Consider the following 19,622-nt stretch of genomic DNA (forward strand, 5'->3'; position numbering starts at 1 on the left):
CCTCGGTGAGTTATAAAACGGAACTGTATGCTGCCCCAAATAGATATTATAGTAATTCATTTTTCCTAAGCAATTTTTTTCAAGTATGATCCTTCTCCTGATTTAGGGCCTGTAATTGAAATCTGTTTTATCAATGAAATTCAATGAGATAGTTCACACACAAAACTATTTGCGTAGGTTCTTTTAACAATATAGTTCGTAGTGAAAAGTTGACTGCGATTTCTGTACAGAAACAATTTCTTCTGATCGAACGGTATACTGGTCTTGTCACGTTTGTCGTTCTCTTCCACCGGTATCATCCCAAGTTCTTTACGTTCCGCATACGAGGCAACTTTTCAACAAGGATCGAATTTACAAACATCTTGAGACTGTTCTCGTTTTCCGATTAGAAATCAATGGTATGATAGGTACGCACCTACGAACTGGAGGTGTAACTAGGCAGAGCTAAGTGACCACGTACAGGCCAGGAAGTGATCGATTAAAAGTTCTTCCTTGGTTTAATAATACACCAAGTTCAAATTTGATTACCTAAAAAGCCTCTTTTTTTTCCCTCTTCAGCGCGTTCACCAGGTGCAATTCACAATCAAGTCAAAAGATAACTATTTTACTTATTTTCTACAACCTACACCTTCCCTATACCATCTTTATGTGGGGGGGGGGGGTTTAGGCTGATCTAAAAATATTCATACGACAGACGCATTACGGACTAAGACTGATGCGATTTGTCTATGCTTCAATGTAAACAACGAAAGTGAATATTACTTGTACCGTACGTTGTTACATATTGTAGTATACTAAAAGTTGTAGAGAGAAAGCGCTAGGTCGCCAGAGGTCCGCAGTGAACCTGGCCCTGGCGACGCTAGTCGCCCAGCCGAATTCAAAAAAAAAAAAAAAAATTCTCCTTTTTGCAGTTGACGTCGCCATGGAGACGGTTGGCGCCAATAGAATCCGTCGCTAGGGGGCAGCAGTCGAAAAATCCGGGGCTCTGCAGAAGGGAGGGAGGAATCATCTCGTTGGCCGTTCTGCGCCTTCGACAGTCGCCACTGTAACATCAGTCGGGTAACAGGCCGAATCCCAAGTTTCTGCCATCACAAGTTGAAACGCTCCCGCTCACAAGTTTTTGTTTGTTTTTGTGTGGCCGACTAGAGACAAGTCAGCTTTGGCAGTTTCTCCCCTCCATCCAGTTTAACGTGTTTTTGGGGGGGTAAAGAGAAAAAATATTAAAAAAAGACAGATACCATGTGAACGTCTAACGAATGTTGGTTGTAATACGTCGTGGTTGCTGAAAGTGCCTCATTAGATTATCGATCCCGCTGTGTGTGTTTGGCTGACTGTTCACTTTTTTTGAATAATAGAACTGACAAGAATTTCTCGTGAACCCAGTTTTCTTCCGTCATCATCATCTTGTTGTTCCCATGTCTTCTTCTGCGGTAGCCAAGTGAAGAATTTTGATAGAAAATCGTCAAAAAATCCATCATCATGTCCGTCTGGTCATCAGTCAGCGTCTCTCGCGTGATTCCCATGGCGGGCGGCTTGATGTTGCTGCTGCTGCTCTTGTGTCACTCTACCGGATGCGCCAATCTGACGCCAGGTAAATGATAATTCACTTTCTGGGCCTCGATCTAATCACTTTGCCCCACTACTCAACTGTGTTTTTGCCTCGACGACGACGACAGAATGCTGCTTTGGCAATTTGCTGGGGCTCAATTCTCGTTGCTCAGTTTTTCTCTCTGTGTGTTAGAGCATTCGGAATGTATAAATACAACACCCTTGAATGGGTGCCAATAGTGTTGTGCGAGGCCCGTTGTGTGTGTGCTCTAATCGATTGCCAACAGTCGACCTCTCTCCCACGAAGAGTTGACCCCCTCTCGTCGACGAACGAAAAGAATTGAAGATGGAGAGACGCGTTGAAATAGATGATATGGCTCGAGCCTCGACTGCTACGAACGAGCGGCTTTATTGATCGACCGTCTGATGCACCAAGGGCTTCGTTTCGCCCATAACCCCCCTACGTCTCACCAAGCTTCCTGCCTCCGTCTTTACACTTTTATTCTTTCATTTTTCAGCAGACATTTACAGCGTGTGCACGATCGTGTGCTACTCTGGTGCCATTTTTCGAACCCCCCAGTTGTTTCGTCAACACAACAACAGTCCCGACGTGTTGTGTAATTGACCAGAGCACCTGGACGCAGCCGTGTCCAGCTGTTGATGACCCCCCCACATTTTTGTTCATTTCATGATTCCATTTTTAGCCTTACTTTTTATTTTCTCTTTTCCTTCTTGTTGTCTTATTAGAGACTAGACCAAATGGCGACACGACTGCACCACCGAAGCAAAAAGTGATGGCCCGTTGGAACCTAAGTGGTTTCGGCGGCAGGGCGGAGGCGACCGGATGGCGCCCTCATCTTCCTTGTTTTATTAGTATTATATTTTTGCCAACCTTCAAAAAGGAGAGAAGAGGGAAAGAAGAAGAAGAAGAGGAAGAAGACAGTGGTCGTCAGAGATTAGAGACAAGAGGCTAGAAGAGAATCTCCTTCGACGAGGGAAAGCTTTTAGTCTCCAAAGTAGGGGTCAGTGCGTGTGTGTAACGATGAAGGGCCTGTCCAAGAAAGAAGCCCCAACGAGGCCCCCGTCATTGATATTTCTTTTCCTTTTCCTTTTTTGTTTTGGGGTTTAAATGCCAGATTTCCTTGTCTTTCGTGAGGTCATTGATTTTGCCCATTAAAAATAAATTCAGCAGGGGGTTGGATGGTGGGTTTTTGCCATGCCAGCCGCGAAGAAGTTTTCAACACCTTTGTACCAGTTTGGAACGTGTTTGTTAAAAACAACTTCACATTGTTGCAACGTTTTCTTGCTGCTCGGCTCCTTATTTATAGACATCAACCAAACACAACTATAAAATACCTACTATTGTAGTAGTAGTAAGTAATAGGAGGAGGCAGCAGCATGCAGCTAGCAGTCCTCCTTTTATCCCCCAAGGTCGGCGCCGGCTTTGCTCTTCAAACAATCAACCCCGCCCCTGTTGTGTGTGTGTGTGTGTTTCCCTCTTGTTCGACTTACCCGAGGGCTCAGAAGAACTATTAAAAAGAAAAGAAAAACAGACGAGAGAACTGGGCTGTTATTCCCTCAGCCTACCTACTTGTTTATGCTCATTTGTCTCTTTGAACAAATACTCTCTCTCTCTCTCTCCCACGTTTTTCTTTGTTCTCATTTCTTCCTCGTTCGAAGGAGAGAAAATAACGAAGAAAACGGGACCAATTTTTGTTCTTTCGTATGAAAATTTAAATGAACGTTCATTTATTTATTTTTAAAAATCTTATTTTGATGTAGATCCGTCTGAACCGTCCCGACCTGTTTTGAAAACGGCCCGTTTAAATGTGAATCAAACACGACTGGCTACTACTACGACGACGACAACGACAACGTTATCTCCCACCGGAGCCAAAACGACCCAGACGCTTAACAGTGGCGGCGGCGGCTTGAAAATAGCGTCTAAACCCGACTGCAAGTGTCGACCCGAAGAGTTTACCTGTTCTTCTTCGTCTACCGGTAGCAGCGGCGGCATTAGTAGCGCAGCCGGTACTAATAACAGTCGCCGTAAGGGACAACTGTCCTTCACTGTCAAGGTAGTTGCACTATTAGACCTCCATTAGCCCTAAATGTTTTCCTTTTTTCTTCTATTCTTCTTTTTTCTTCTTTTGTGTTTTTTTCTTTCGACTTTCAATGAGGCTTCTTCCCGGCTCTGCTTAATGACTCGAATTTCCGCGACCGCAACTGTGAACGTGACTCGGTTCACAAAAGACCGGCCCTCACTCCTCCCATCTCTTCCACGCACTGGAATCCTTTCTCTTTTTATCTCACATTTTTCTTCGTGTGTCATCTTCTTCTTCTTCTTTCTTACTAACTTACCTTTTTCCCGTCTGCCAGTCGCTTATCGACTGGGAGTGGATTTTTCCAGCTTTTGGCTGGGCGCAAATCGCTGACTATTCCCTTTTTCCCGTTTATTGACTTTTTCTTCCATGTCATAAAAAGCGGAAGAAGAAGAAGAAGAAAGAAGAATTATTATTATTTTTTTTTTCTTCTCGTGAGAGAGAAGAATAGATGTAGTCAGGCCTACTTGTTCTTTTCAACGTGTGTCTAGTGTGCACAGGAGCGGCTGCTGCTCCCTGTTAATAGAGTCGATAGAAAAGGAATTGTTCCGTGTTTGATTGAGTGGGACGGGCAAGGTCAGCTGACCGGAATCGCAACAGCTACTGATAGCCTGTATAACCTCATTAGTACCACGGAAAGCTAAAAGCCAAAAACTCCCAAAAGAACTAGAAAAAAAAGTCCCTCGTCCTCCTTCTCCGTCACCCATGTAAAACAAAACAAAATAAAATAAAATAAAAAGAAAGAGAATGTGAGTAAGAGAGAGAAATGGAGCGACGGAATTTCCGAACATGCAATAACACAGCGCAGACGATGAAGGAAAAGGGCGAGAAGGAAAAGATGTAAAGATTGGCTTGGATATCATCCAGAATTTTCCTTCCTCTCTCTCTCTTCCGTTTCATCCAGGCCATCTTCTCCGCTTCTTCCGATCGATAACTCTGTTGACTTGGAATGGAAGAAGACGAGAGAAAAGAGACTGAAAAGAGAGACGATCGAGAGAGAGAGATGGCAGAGATGAAGCCTCTCTCCACTTGTCGAACTCGACTCTGTCCATATTTAACTCGACTGTATTTGATTTACAATTTTCTTTCTTTTTCCTTTTCTTTTTCCTTTTCTTTCCAGCAGCAGCAAAAGACTCTGAACGGCACAGCCAACGGCCAGAAGAGCACCAACGTCTTGGCCATCCAGCAACAACAAGGCTGTGTTTGCATTCCGCTTTCCTGGGTTCGTATACATATGAAATTCCGAGACGACGTTGAATTTCTAAATCAAATTGTTCAACATTTCCCCCTGTCGTAATGAAAGGTGTGCGATGGGAATCAAGACTGCGATCGCGGCCAAGACGAAAGCGACTGCGGCGAAACGGTTTGTCATGGCATCCGTTGCCGGAGCGGCTCGGCTGGACACCCGACGCCTCGATGCATTCAACCCGACTGGCTCTGCGATGGCGACGACGATTGTGGCGACAATTCCGATGAGATTCATTGCGGTAATTTGAAACCACCATCAACAATCTCATCTCATCCTCGATTCATCTTTTGAATCAGATTTCTTCTTCTTGGAAGGATCTACTGACGATATCATGAAAACTAAATTAGTTTTAAGCTTAGTCAGATGAATCAAAGTGTGTGTGAGTGAGATGCGCCCCACACTCAAAAAGTGTGGGGGAGTGGCAATGACGCTTTGAGGAGGTCTGATCATGGCTCCCATCATTTTCTGTTCCAATTTCTCGGTTGCATCATCGGCCGTGGATTCGATGCGCTGGGCTTTCGGTGTAGTCAAAGGGGGTGGGGTGGGGGTGTAGGGCCACCCACCCACGTGTTGGGGTATTGATCTCTTGTATTGCCATTGTCGCCTCTGAACCACATCGTCGTGCCGTTCGACAATGGTCTCCATCTAGTACCGTATTAGATCAGTCGCATTGTGTTCGACTACCAGTGAGACTGGGCTGCTGCATAAACGATGAGCTGGGCACGCCAAACAATAGTCATCCCGTCTGGACCGTGCACAGTCCAGACATGGTGACCAATGCAGCTGGAAATGGCATAATTTCTTGCTGATGGTGTTGCCCCTTTTTGTTTTGACGTTGTAGAAGCCAGCCGGAATTGCACGGCCAGCTCGTTCCGGTGCCCCAACAACGGCAATTGCATTCCTCAAGTCTGGGTGTGCGACGGCGATCCGGATTGCGACGGAGGAGCCGACGAGCGAGACTGCTCGGTTTTGATGACACGGACGTGCCCTCCATCGCAGCACCGATGCGGCAACGGCGCCTGTTTGCCGGCCGAGTGGCGATGCGACGGCGACCCGGACTGCTCCGACATGTCAGACGAAACGGGATGCCAACAGTCCGGCGACGCCGGGGCCGATGGGGCCGTCGATCGCGACTGCGGGGCCGACGAGTTCCAATGCGCTTCCGGCCATTGCATCAAAGGCGCCTACCGTTGCGACGGAGAAATCCATTGCAGGTATATATATTGTAGCTTATATATACCTTTGATTTGGTTGGCTGCTCATTTCTGTTCATCTAATGACACAACCGACTCGATGATGAAGGGACGTGAGTGATGAATTGGATTGCGGCTCGTTACTTCCGCGTTGCGTCGAGGGAGATTTCCGCTGTCCAGACGGCCAGTGCATCGCCCAAGCTTGGAGGTACATTATATAACATTAATACACTCTGATTATTTATTATTCTCTCTCCCTCCCCCCTCAATCTTTTGTTTGGTTTCTTTGTCCTCTTCTTTTCTGTGTCTTATCCTTCCGACCCGGATCGTATACATACTGTACATATAAATCACCGTCGCAATGGCCGACAATATACGTAGTAGCTCATACAACTCTGGTGCTCGGCTGGGCTCTGTTGGCGGTTTGTCAACTGATTCTTTGTACCAGATGTGATGCGGGTTCAGTAGAGAGAGTAGCAGTTTCTTTCTGTACACTCGTTCCGCACAATCACAGAAAAGATTCCTTTGTTCATTTCTCTCCTATCATTGCCTCAGCTCGGCGGACAATGTCGTTTACAGCGACTGCACGCGACCACGACAAAGAATCATGTTTTTTTTATCTTTTTTCTCATTTGATTGTTGCAGATGCGATGGCGAACAAGACTGCGAGCCCGGAGTTGATGAGGAAAACTGTGACAGCAGCACTGTGGCCGGCGGGGCTGCCCACACTTGCGGACCCAACCAGATGGCCTGCTCATCTTCGACCGGCAAAAACGGACCTTGCATCTCCACGTCTTGGGTCAGTCACATTCCATCTCAAACTAACTAGATATATACATTTTGATACCCTAGTTTCACCTATTGCAATGACACAAAAACCAAAACAAAAGGTCTGTGATGGAGAAACCGACTGCCCCGACGGCCAAGATGAGCAAAACTGCCCGGCTAATCACTGCGGGAAAGATCAGTTCTCCTGCTCCAACGATACGTGCGTGGGATTCAGTCGCGTCTGCAACGGCGAACGCGATTGTCCCGGGGGCGAGGATGAATTTGACTGTACCATCCAGAAGGAGTGCGACGCCGGAAGCCGATGTCAACACACTTGCCTCGTCTTGTCCAACGGTAACTTTTAAAAAACAAAACAAAAAAAAATAATATAAAAAAAAAGCATTTAAAATGCAAATTCCATGTTTGTTTTATCTTGAATATTTTGTTGTATTTTTTCCAGGAACGGGGGCTTGTGGATGCCGCAGTGGCTTCCGGCTGACCAGCGACGGAGTCAACTGCGTTGACGTCGATGAATGCGCCACGGAAACGTATTGCAGTCAACTGTGCACCAATACGGTGGGCGGATTCAGCTGCAGCTGTGTCGACGGCTACGTCTTGCGTCCCGACAAGTCGTCGTGCAAAGCCCTGGGCCAGCCGGTCCGTCTCATCTTTGCCAATCGGGTCGACATTCGACAGGTGTCCCTATTCGAGGAGGAATACACTTCGGTCATTGACGGACTTCAGAATGCCATCGCCCTCGATTTCCATTACCGAAAGGGACTCGTCATTTGGTCCGACGTCACCCTGGACGCCATCAAACGGGCCCATCTCAATGGCACGGCCATGCCGGACGCCGTTTGGTGGGGTCTCAAAAGTCCTGGCGGAGTGGCCGTCGACTGGATCCACGACAATTTGTACTGGACCGACTCGGGAGTTCGAAGGATTGAAGTGAGTCTACTGGACGGGACGATGCGGCGGACGCTCGTCTGGGAAAACGTCGAGAAGCCTCGGGCCATTGCCGTCCACCCCGGAGCAGCGGCTGTCATTTGGACAGATTGGGGCCATCAGCCACGGATCGAGCGCTCCGACATGGACGGCTCCAACCGCCAGATCCTGGTGACTGAGAATCTCGTTTGGCCCAATGGACTCACCATTGATTACACGGTCGACCACATTTACTGGGCCGACGCGAAGCACCACGTCATTGAAAGCGTCAGGCTGGACGGAACCGGACGGAGGAGAGTGATGGAACGCGGACTGCCGCATCCGTTCGCCATTACCATCTTCGAGGATTCGCTCTTTTGGACCGACTGGCACACGAAGAGCATCCACCAGGCCAATAAACTCACTGGACATGATATCCGGTAAGGGACGGTGCATAATATCATAATTGGGCAAAGGCCGGAAGAGACGAATGGGATTGACTCTTTTTGATCTATTTGGAACGCGTAGAACGGTGCGGACCAATTTGCATTTCCCCATGGACATTCACAGCATCCACCCGCTGAGACAGCCGGAATACGTGAATCGGTGCGGCAGTAATCGCGGCGGCTGCTCCCATCTTTGTTTGCCCAATCGTTCGAGTTACACGTGCGCCTGCCCTCCCGGGCTGCAGCTGATGACGCCCAACGGCCGCACTTGCACAAGCCAGCCGGGTGAATTGCTGATTTTCGCCCAGAAATCGGAATTGAGACTCTTTCCGCTCAACGTCAGCGGCGAAGTCGATCATGTTCTTCCGTTGACGGGAGTGCGTTCAGCCGTCGCTCTCGACTGGGACGGCGCCAGTAAGTGTCTCTTATCATCCCAAGTTAAACCCCCCACACAGATAGTATATCGTCGGCTACTATTTTATAGTCAATATAGCGATCCAACATTGTGTTTCGTGTTGAAATCGATTTTCTGCTTTCCAGAATAATATATTTTTTTCCCTTTTCTTTTCTTTTATTCTACTCTCACTCATCTTTTATTCGTCTTTGGCAGGTCAGACCATTTTTTGGACCGACGTCGAGTCGGATGTCATCAACCGGGCCTTCTGGAACGGTTCCAACCAGCAGACGCTTGTCGCCAACGATCTGGAATCGCCTGCTGGTATTACTTGCCTTTTTCTATATTTATGCTTCCGTTTTAGAAGGATCTTTTTTTTTGCTTCTGTTTCTTCTGGTTTCTTCTCCACCCCGCCCTCCCTTTCACACGTTTCCTGTGTGAATGCTCTTTTCTTCACTTCCGGTCAGACTAGTCGTCACTGCCATAAATTTAGATATTCTCTTCTAATAATAATACGCCATCGAGTTGATGATTTACCATGCCCAACTTCTTCATTTTGCCTTTTCAAGGTTTGGCTGTTGACTGGGTGACGAAAAAACTCTACTGGACGGATGCCGGAACCAACCGCATCGAGGTGAGCAACTTGGATGGGACTCTGCGGAGTTTGCTGATCTGGGACGGATTGGATCGGCCCAGAGACATCGTTGTCGACCCCATTGGTGGCTACATGTACTGGACGGATTGGGGTCAGACTCCGAAAATCGAACGGGCCGGCATGGACGGCTCACAGCGGTCGGTCATCGTCATCAGCAACCTGACGTGGCCAAACGGATTGGCCATCGACCACGAAGGCGAGCGGCTTTACTGGGCCGACGGAGGCACCAAAGCCATTGAATACGCCTCGCTGGACGGAAAGAACCGGACGGTGCTGATTGGTGCTGAACTGCCGCATCCCTTTGGATTGGCCCTGTACGAGAATCAAATTTTCTGGTCCGATTGGGACACGGCGGCCATCCACAGCACGGACAAACTCAACGCCAAGCGACGGACGATGATCCGTTCCGGTCTCGATGACTTGATGGACGTTCGAGTCTACCATTCCAATCGCTACTCTGTCCCGTCTCTCTGTCAGTCGCACAACGGCGGATGCTCCCATCTGTGTCTCCTGGCTCCGCTTCCAGCCGGCCACTCGTGCGCCTGTCCCACCGGGATCAAACTGTCTGCCGACCGGCGAACGTGCCGACAATCTCCGTCGACTTCGCTCATTTTCTCGCAGCGATCCAACCTCCGCCGCATGTCGCTGGACATGCCCTATTTGATTGACGTCGTCCTCGACCTTCCGCCGCAGAAGAACGTCGTGGCTTTGGACGTTGACCGTGTGACGGGCCACTTGCTTTGGTCGGACACCACCCAAGACAAAATATTCCGCGCTCTGCCCGGCGGCCTATTGTCTGCGCCGGCCGTCGAGGTCATCGCTTTCAATCTGGACACGGTGGAAGGATTGGCCGTCGATGAGATCAACCGCAAACTTTATTGGACTGATGCCGGTCGTTCTAGTCTCGAAGTGGCCGAACTGGAGGACGGTGGCCACCGAAAAGTTTTAATCTGGACGTTGATGGATAAGCCCAGAGGCCTGGTCCTAAGTCATTCCACCGGAACCCTCTTCTGGGCCGACTGGGGCAAACAGCCGAGGATTGAGCAGGCTGACATGGACGGACGTAACCGCAAAGTGATGGTATCCACTGATCTCGGTTGGCCCAATTCCTTGACTATTGATTACGCGGCCAACATGCTCTACTGGACGGACGCCCGGAAAAAAACCATTGAATCCTGTGATCTATCGGGTAATTTTTAAATCTTTTTCCTTTTTTTCTTTTCGAGATCCCCGTTATTCATCTCATCACTTTCTTTTAATTGAATTATATCTTTCGCCGTGATAGGTCTTCATCGGCGAGAAGTTTTGACCGGACTATCGCATCCGTACGGTATAACGGTCCTTGATTCCTATCTCTACTGGACCGACTGGGAGACGAAATCTCTGCAAAGGGCTGATAAAAACACGGCGCTGGATCGATCCACTATTCGAGTTGGTCTGGATAACCTCATGGATATCAAAGCTTGGAAGGTAAATGCAAAAGTCAATTGATTTTCTAAATCACTAAAACTAATCGATCAATTTGGCATTTGAAAAAAGGAAATGGACGCTTCCTCGCACCGTGAGAATCCTTGCGGAACCAACAACGGCGGATGCTCCCATTTGTGTCTGCGGAGTCCTTGGGGCCGCGGCTATTCTTGCAGCTGCCCAACGGGAATCCTGATGAGCGCCGACGGATCGACTTGCCAGCCGTCACCCAACTCATTTTTGCTCTACGCTACGCGCAACACACTATCCAGCATTTCGTTGGACACGGCCGATCAGTGGGACGTGGCCCTCAATGTGCCCGGCGTCCACAACGCCATCGGGGTGGATTTCCATTGGGGACGGCAACGATTCTATTACACCGACGTCTATTTGGATGTTATCCGCAGCGTCGACGCCCGGAATGTTTCAAATGTCGAAACGCTCGTCTCGAGCAATTTGACTACACCGGACGGACTGGCCGTCGACTGGCTGGCTGATAATCTCTATTGGACGGACGCTGGTCGAAACGTGCTGGAAGCCTCTCGTTTGGATGGAACCAACAGAAAAATTATCATCGGAAGTGGTTTGGACGAACCGCGTGCTGTAGCCGTCTTTCCTCAGCGAGGGTAATCTCAAACTCTAGATTATGATATCATTATTCGTGATTAGCATTCGTCACTTATTTTTTGGCAGGTTACTCTACTGGACGGACTGGGGACAGAGTCACAAAATCGAGCGTTCCTTTTTGGACGGATCACATCGAGTGGCCATAGTTACTTCGGAGCTGGGATGGCCAAACGGATTGGCTATCGACTACGAGGGTCAGCGACTGTACTGGGCAGACGCGCAGCTCGATCGGATCGAAACGTCCGATTTAAGTGGCCGTTTTAGAGTTCAGCTGGTACAAGGTGCCACTCACCCCTTTGGCTTGACTCAGCTGGGCGGATTTCTGTACTGGACCGACTGGAGGAGCAAGTCTATCGAACGCGTGGACAAAGCCACTGGCAAGCAACGATCCGTTTTGCGTCACGGCTTGGAGGGATTGATGGAGATAAGGGCCGTTGCCAGGGAGAAGCAACTGGGCAAAAATCCTTGTTCCACTGCCAATGGAGGCTGTACTCACCTCTGTCTCTTCCGTGCCATTTCTTACGTCTGCGCTTGCCCAGATATTCCCGACGATATTCCATGCACTTCTTGTAAGCTGTCGATATTTTGCCCCTATTGCATGTCACGCAACGTGAATTTCAATGTGTTTTATTTTTATTTTTCCCCCTTATTATCTCGTTTGCTTAGCTGTCGTCAACATTTCGGCCAGTGATGACTACTGGAGCCCGGCGTTGGATCCATTCGAGAACGATCTAGAACCCACCAGCGACGTTTACCCTCACAACCCGTACCGACTTGACCCGAGTGCTGGTGCCGGTGTCCTCCACCCGTCCATGATTGTCCTATTGGTTGTGGGCATGGCCGCACTCCTAGCTGCAATGGCTGTTTTATTGATCAAGTGGCAGCGTCGCCGCTACCGAGACTGTCCCTGGAATTCAAGTATGGTCGCAAGCGTCGCAAGGAATTATCGGCTGTAATACGAGTCACGTTGTTAATAAAAAATAGGATGCTTTGAATTCTTAGGTCGTGGGCCTCGCCAGCCGCAGCAAGTGTCCGTCCTGACATTCACCAATCCGAATTACTCGCCGTCGGCTCCTGACGTCGTCGTGGCAGAAAAGAAAGGCTTCTCTTGGCAACGCTGGAAATATGATCGAACTCAGGAACGCGTCTACGACATGCAGGTAAATGTTCGGGCTCATTTCGTTGCGAGGGAAATGCGTAACATGAAATTAATTTGGTGACATTCGTCGTTGACAACAGGACGAGAAGCAGAGTCAGACGGAAGCAGCTTCGTTGATTCCGCACAGCCAGCCTCCGCCAGAAGTGGAAACGGATTTGGAAGCCGAAACGGATGTGATTGAGTCGTCGTCTGGCCCATCTTCTACCCCGCCACCGACTCCACCTCAGCGAATGGACTCGATTTGCCTGCAATAAATGTTGGGCGACTTGATGACATTTATTTTGGTCTGCCGAGATCTTGCAAAATGACGTCCGTCTCAAACGTCACGACGATCTCGATTGTCACGACGATCTCGATTCGGAGAGAAAAGAAAGATTGCTGTGATTATGGAACATAGAAAAACAAAAAACAAAAAAACCAACAAAACAAATTGTTTGAGATGCTGGAGGCGGACGATGGCTCAACACGCAAAAATTTCGATTGCACAACATTGTCTTACTCAACATTCTCTTTCTCGATGTGACCGATTCCTTCCGATGAGTAGCTTGAAAATGTGGAAATTTCATTTGAACTCTCGACGTGTGCCATACTAATAATCTTCACAAACACACTTAAACATATAAATATATTCTATTTGAACAGTCGGCATGGTTGCCTACGTCGGCTTATTTGAATTTGGTGTTCTGACACGATTGATCTCGATGTTATCCTGCTGTAAACATAACCGTTTTGTCATCTGTGTAATATTTGCGCGACTAATTTCTTTTTGGTTAATGACGAATCGTGCCAATACGAAGTAATTGATGAAACATGAAAATATTTCAAACAAAAAAAAAACAAATAATCAATGGCAGTGTCTAGTCTATAAGCGGCCCGTCTTTGGCAGGTGTGTGTAAATTCGATCAATACTCAGCCAAGTCATATTCAACTGCTGAATTAACATTTCGATATCTCCACCTAAAAGTTTGTTTCATCACGTTCTGCAACGCTGTCGTTACTTTTAATTAGATTAACATGTTTTATATTAATTAGGATTCATGCGGACTCTGCGGAAAAAAAGACTATCATGCCCAAATTCCAAGGAAAATGATGTAATACAATAAAAGAAAAATCAAGAATCTTAATTTATTTATGCTGTTTTCTCCTTGTTGTTTAAATTACGATAAAATCTATTCTTTCACGCATAACTTGCGATTTTAACGATTCGCAATCGCTTTTTCTTCTTTTGCTGATTTGTATTTCCTTTTGTTTATTTTAACGAACAAATTTTTCTTTTAGAACAAAGTCTATTATCGTTAGCTTATTATCGCTAGGGACACTTTTCTCCGCCATCTTTGAACGTGAACATCGTCCTCCTAGCTCCTTTTCTATACTTCAACTCCACGACTAATCCATAGTAATAGATAATTATAATACATCTGCCGACATTATGACTCTGAATCTTTTAACAGTCTGATGATTCACCAGCATCACTGATGTTAAACGTGCAATTTTCTTTGTCTTAGCCTGGCGACGCAGCATCAAGTCAAAAGCGGGAAGTCGTGTCACATTTGACTTTCGAGTCGAATATTCGAAATAATTCAATTTAGAAGGCAAACTTTGAGAAAACTTTTTGATTTAGTCAAAGACATTTAATAAAGCGAAGCCTGGGAAATGTGTTCTTGTTTCTCCAGTTTCTTAATCAGCTAAGAGAACCACAACATGCTTTACTGGAACACACTCGGAAATGTATGTATACATCAGTTTTGTTTACCGTACTTCTTTTATAAACCTGAATGATCGGTGTATGACTCAACCAAGAAAATGTGGTATGTACGTATCCGATTGCCGATGTGCGGCATTGTTATTTTCCGGTGTCAGAATCATCTTACAATAATAACCATCCGTAAAGACGCAACTTGCCAGAGGGATAGTGCGCGACCATTCGTTGTAACACAAGTTGACGAGGTATCCGTCAGCTGAGTATAGCTCTAAAAAGACAAAGGTTAATAGGATCAATAATAACCTTTAATCAATAAGTACACCAATGTATTAAGAGGGCTACGTCCAAGGGCTTACCGAGATATCATATGATTGTTGATAGAGCTGGAAAGTAACCAATTTTCGACTAAAATAATTGCATAGCACTTTTATTTTTTAGAAAAAATACACGTTCTTTTTTTACTAGAAATCACAGTTCAACTAGTTTAATATTTTTTAAGAAATTCAAAGATTTCATTATTATTTAATTTTTTTAAATGTTGTATCGGCTAAAATGTAGATTGAGACTATACAGTATTTACTTTTACAATAGATTCTTCGATATGCCGTCGAGTTATTATTGGTTTAATTATACAAGGGGGGGGGGGGTTTGTAGGGCAATTAGCCTACAAAACAACAATTGAATGAGCTATCTCATTGTGGCATTGCACTTAGTCTAAATGATGATTAAATCTTGGATTGAAATCATTTGTAAATACAATTTTAATGATACCCATTTAACGCAGCGTTTCTTTTTTATGTTTCATTATATGGTCCTATTTTATTTTATAAACCCGTTATAAGTTGCGCACGGCTGCGCATTACTCAGCTCTTACTGCCATTAGAATTATTACACTTTAACCATTATACAGCTGTTTGCTATTAAAGTTAGGATGACTATTACCCATTAAAAAACTGTGAAATCTTTGCAGCACGAACGGTTTGCCATAGTGCAATGCCCTTGTAGAAAGAGTGCGCTTCTGGAAAAGCGGGGGAAGGGAACTCCTGCCCTCATGCCTTCACTACCGATCTAGGGTTTATTGGTGTCCTGTCAACTGTTCGGAATGTGTATAGTAACCACATGTTCTAGATAGAAAGCAGCAGGAAATGATTTGATCAAAACGATTGGATTCTTAAGAATCACTAAACAGGTTGGCATTTGTAAATGTCACTAGGACTGTTCGTTGAAAATAGCCACATGCAATGAATTAATATCAATGAGAACCTTATACGCCTGGGATGCGACGAAAACACGTCGCCGAGTAATAACAAATCACTTTTAAGCGCTTGGTTCCAGGAAAGTATTGGCGAACTGCGTAAATCAACGAATGCAGCGCGCTCCTATTAATAAGGCATACGCCGGTAGACCTTACGATATTGTTCGATTGGTAAATTGAATAATAAATAAATGGTTGAGAACGATCATTTTTTTACTTCTATTTTTCTACTATTTTTTGCTTAAGTGGGTCCAATGGAATTGAAATTTCTAGGTTGTTTGGTTGCAATAATTAATTAATTTATTTTTTCAGTTTTTTTCTTTGCAGAGGTAGAAATTACCCTAAAAGCAGCTTCACTAGAATTAAATTGTTATCTGACATGATTATTACTCTTAAGCAACAGTAACCAGACCACCGATAATTGGTTTATTCAATTATTTCCAGTCTATATCTATCTCGTTCAATGAATCAATGATCAACTCGTAATGCAAATTGTTTTAAAAACATAGCTTTTTACATTATTTTTCGGGTGCTCAAAGTTAGTGGTCCATTTTAGTCCAGAATGTTTTTAATAAAAAAGAAAACACAAAAGTTTAAAATTTACGGAAATTGAACTTCAAAACCCAAATCTTCGAAAATTCGAAATTCATAAAGAAATTTAACTTCAGTTGTATGCCCCCTTAAACATTTTAAATTCAAGTACTATTTATTGGAGCCACCTACAAAGTGGCTTACTTTACCTTGATCAAGTCTGATAAAGAACGTACGTTATATAGCGTGTATTCCAATTGAACACTAGGCTGGTAGACTGATAAGGCGCGGTCGCATACCAGAAACGTCAATGTGTGGGCTTCATCTTGGATAGATCTGGACCTACTCTTTCCGGAGAGTCGGAGACGACAGTATAAAACGGCTGGCCGCTGCTGTAGTAGGGCACAGAAGCGAGCAAGTAAAGAGACGCAAAAGAGAATCTCCCCTCCTCTGTTGTACTCCTCCCGATATTGAAGAGCAGTCAACAAAATTATTCATTTGTAAAGTTTGCTTGCTTCTGCTAAGCATAGCATAAATTTCGAGCAGTTTTTCTCTTCTTACCTTTTTCGAAATGAATTGTCTCAAATTTCGGCTTGTCGCTGTCGCGATTCTCATCTTCAATGTGGTCACCGCTCTGAATTACCAGGTAAAAATATTAAAACCGTTTTTGATAAAATGTACACTATATCATACGTTAGCAGTAATGCTAATGAAGCCTAATGAATGACAATTTACGTTTGGATTTTTCTACTTTATTCTAATTGAATTAAGACTGCTATTTAATCCAACAAATCTGTAGCAGTCCAGTCTACATTTCTTCACTATTCCTACTACAATTCTGCTAAACAATAATTCTAAAATTTGTTCTTTTACATTCTTTTTACTGTCTGGTTAAGGCTTTTAAAAAAAGCTTTTATAAGAATATTGCTTTTGTTGAACAAGCAAGTAGCCTCCAATATATATTGCAGGAATTCTATTTTTGATATTTTTGTGCGCATGGACAGTAGGGTACAGCATGTTAGTTATGTTCATTTATGTTTATCATATTATACATATTTAGGTCTAATGCCTACAGTATAAAACGATGAAGTTGATGAAAAAAGTACGACAAGCAATTTAAGTGCATTGATAAATTTATCGCATAACATTTAGGAACAGGGAAAAATGAGGAAATTCGGGCTAACAGCAGCATGTCAGGCTTATCCTTCCCGTATTCCTTTTCTTGACTTCATTTGCTTTCCTTTTCCAAATTAGACTCTCCAGGTTCAGGGTGTGAGGTTGTGAGTAGATCTTATGTTGATATTAAGGATAGACTAAATAGCAAATACTTTATACTGTACCGGCACTACCTCATATTATAAAAAAAACGTGTCAAGGCGTGCATACTTGACTGTATTAGCCGTTTCCTCTCTTTTCACCTCATTCAATCTCATTTGTAGAGTGAGGAGGCGGTGGGAGTGGAGCATGAACGAGATCGGGATAGCCTTGGAGGTGGCCACATTCTTCGCGGTCTGGATTCAATAGGAGAGAGCAATCTACTGCGGGCAATTTACCGAGGTACGTTGCTGGTTAAAATTAATTGACATAGTACCTTCAATGACCTTCAAAGGTAAAGTACTATATTGAGAGGGGGGGGGGTCTAATTTTTTTTTCCGTTTCGTCTTGAATAGCATTGAGAACAAGTATACGATATGTCACATGCCGCGATATTTCTACATTGATATACACATTCTTCCCTCACTAATTTAACATATACACACTTTCATCCTATTACAACTGTAGCATACTGTATACTATTATAGAGTACAAGTTATATTTCGCTGTAAGAGAAACTTATCCTTGCTCACCGTAGTTCAATGTGGCACTTGTTAGTTAATAACTTGGAATAATTTCCAGGCGGTATTGTGCCTGAAATAGTAGTGCCTAACCTATGCTGAAAAAGGAAGAAAAGTTGCCACTTAAATAATAAACTAGCTAGATATACTCGCGGGTGGTAAATCACAGTTTTTATCGAATGCTTATTCAATTCGGCCTTTTTTTACCTACAACTATCGTTTTTTAAAAAGATATTGGTTGTTTAACAACATTTTGGTTTCCTGTACTTTCTGAATTCAGAATAAAGCTTAAGTCCCTCCTATAATAGGTCCTGTAGAGGAGAGTGGGGTTATTTGAACCAGTTTTTGTTTTTTACGCTTAACTGTTTTCTGTTTTCCCGAATTAAAAAATAAGTGATTTCCCATTCTCTGCTATCCCCATTTTTTTATTTCATTGAAGCTTCAATAGTTTCCCGCTATAGCTTTTTAAAAATGCAAAAAGGTATTGGGTGGGTAACATTTGTGGGGCTATAACCGCTATATGAGGCAGAGGGTGTTCTATGTCAAAGACTGTGTGGGGTAACATAATTAAAAAAAAAGCCATTTAAAGAAAAAACAATTAAACATTTAACTACAAAAGAAAAATAAACCAAAAAGCGTCTCGAAAAAGGAATAACTGAAGGAGAATCTGAGCTTGTAACGCGCATACGCGATCATAACAATAATTATTGTAGTTTTGGCAAAATATGTCCATTTATGTTTCAGAATTTTTTGGGCGATGTTAAAGTAGCAAAAATAGGATTCTAAAATAGAGCATAATTTTTCTTTAATGAATTTATCTCGTCTTTTTTATATGTGTTAACACTATTCTTTTCGAATTTTTTAATTACCAAGAAAAACCCCGCGACTTTTTGCGGATAAATCGAGGACTGGACTCGCTTAGTGGTGCTTCTTTCGGTATCGAAAAGCGCTTAGACTCTTTGACGTAATATTTTACAATTTTCATTATTATTCAACGTAAGAATTATTATAAAATATAAATACTCATTTGATAACAATTTTCAGTGGTCTAGGATTTGGCAGTCAGAAGAGAAACCTGGATGAAATTGATAGGTCGAATTTTGGAACATTCGCCAAGAGGAACCTCGACGAAATCGATCGCAGTGATTTTGGTCGCTTTGTCAAGAAGAGAGAAACCATGGAAGCGGAAAGTTCTCAACAGCAGCACTAAACAGAATAATTCATAATTTGGGTGAAGTCCAATATGGATAGATAAATAGATGTAAGCCGCTTTAACATAGACCTCACCGTCTTCAAACGAAAAGTACATAATTGCATTTCATCGTATTTCTGATGACAAAATCACAATGCCCACAGCACTTAGGACTACACGCGGCATTACACAGTTTTTCACCACGGCTCTTTTCTCATCATGTGTATCTATGGTGACTCCTTTCAATAAACAAACATATTTCAATCAAATCTTTCTGACATTCTCTGTTGCCAGATTTTTCTGGATCTTTATTGTTGAGAACTAGAACTATGGATGTTTCAACTACTTGATTTCAGAATTCCATTGTTATTGCGCCTCAATCTTTCATTTCCCTGCTTAGTTTAGAAAACCAATACAGGTTTCACTACTCTGGCCGTTTGGTGGCACCACAGGGTCAGCGGCACCCAGTGTTCGGAAGATCAATAGGTGATTTAAAAAAAAAGAAATGATTTAAATCAGTAAATCACAATTTAAATCAACTTATTGGCTTTTTTTGCTGATTTTGATTTTGATCT

General features: G+C 44.2%; 2 protein-coding genes across 7 annotated transcripts; both read left to right on the top strand.

Annotated features, from left to right (window-relative positions):
• Positions 1-1,035: 1,035 nt before the first annotated feature.
• On the top strand, positions 1,036-13,647 carry LOC124201619 (low-density lipoprotein receptor-related protein 4-like). 5 transcript variants are annotated; one of them, XM_046597789.1, is made up of 18 exons: positions 1,036-1,591; positions 3,331-3,626; positions 4,768-4,872; positions 4,954-5,137; positions 5,741-6,113; positions 6,202-6,300; positions 6,738-6,891; positions 6,983-7,214; positions 7,321-8,224; positions 8,313-8,644; positions 8,841-8,948; positions 9,194-10,468; positions 10,565-10,749; positions 10,819-11,372; positions 11,440-11,942; positions 12,040-12,291; positions 12,358-12,533; positions 12,613-13,647. In XM_046597789.1, exons 1-18 carry the CDS (start codon positions 1,480-1,482, stop codon positions 12,784-12,786), a joined length of 6,018 nt encoding a protein of 2,005 aa, XP_046453745.1. In that variant the 5' UTR covers positions 1,036-1,479; the 3' UTR covers positions 12,787-13,647. The 5 variants fall into 5 exon arrangements, with proteins under 5 accessions (XP_046453745.1, XP_046453748.1, XP_046453746.1 ...); XM_046597792.1 differs by having other exon boundaries at positions 12,376-12,533; XM_046597790.1 differs by having other exon boundaries at positions 4,771-4,872.
• A 2,743-nt stretch (positions 13,648-16,390) lies between these two features.
• On the top strand, positions 16,391-19,316 carry LOC124203306 (orcokinin peptides type A-like). Of its 2 annotated transcripts, XR_006878507.1 has the most exons (5): positions 16,414-16,666; positions 17,460-17,577; positions 18,729-18,819; positions 18,900-19,116; positions 19,212-19,316. XR_006878507.1 is itself a non-coding variant. In XM_046600043.1 (4 exons), exons 1-4 carry the CDS (start codon positions 16,592-16,594, stop codon positions 19,063-19,065), a joined length of 450 nt encoding a protein of 149 aa, XP_046455999.1. In that variant the 5' UTR covers positions 16,391-16,591; the 3' UTR covers positions 19,066-19,316. The 2 variants fall into 2 exon arrangements, 1 of the variants encoding a protein (XP_046455999.1); XM_046600043.1 differs by having other exon boundaries at positions 16,391-16,666; positions 18,900-19,316.
• The last annotated feature ends 306 nt before the right edge of the window (positions 19,317-19,622 follow it).

This window comes from Daphnia pulex, chromosome 9 (assembly GCF_021134715.1).
Source record: "Daphnia pulex isolate KAP4 chromosome 9, ASM2113471v1".
Taxonomy (NCBI): Eukaryota; Metazoa; Arthropoda; class Branchiopoda; order Diplostraca; family Daphniidae; genus Daphnia; species Daphnia pulex.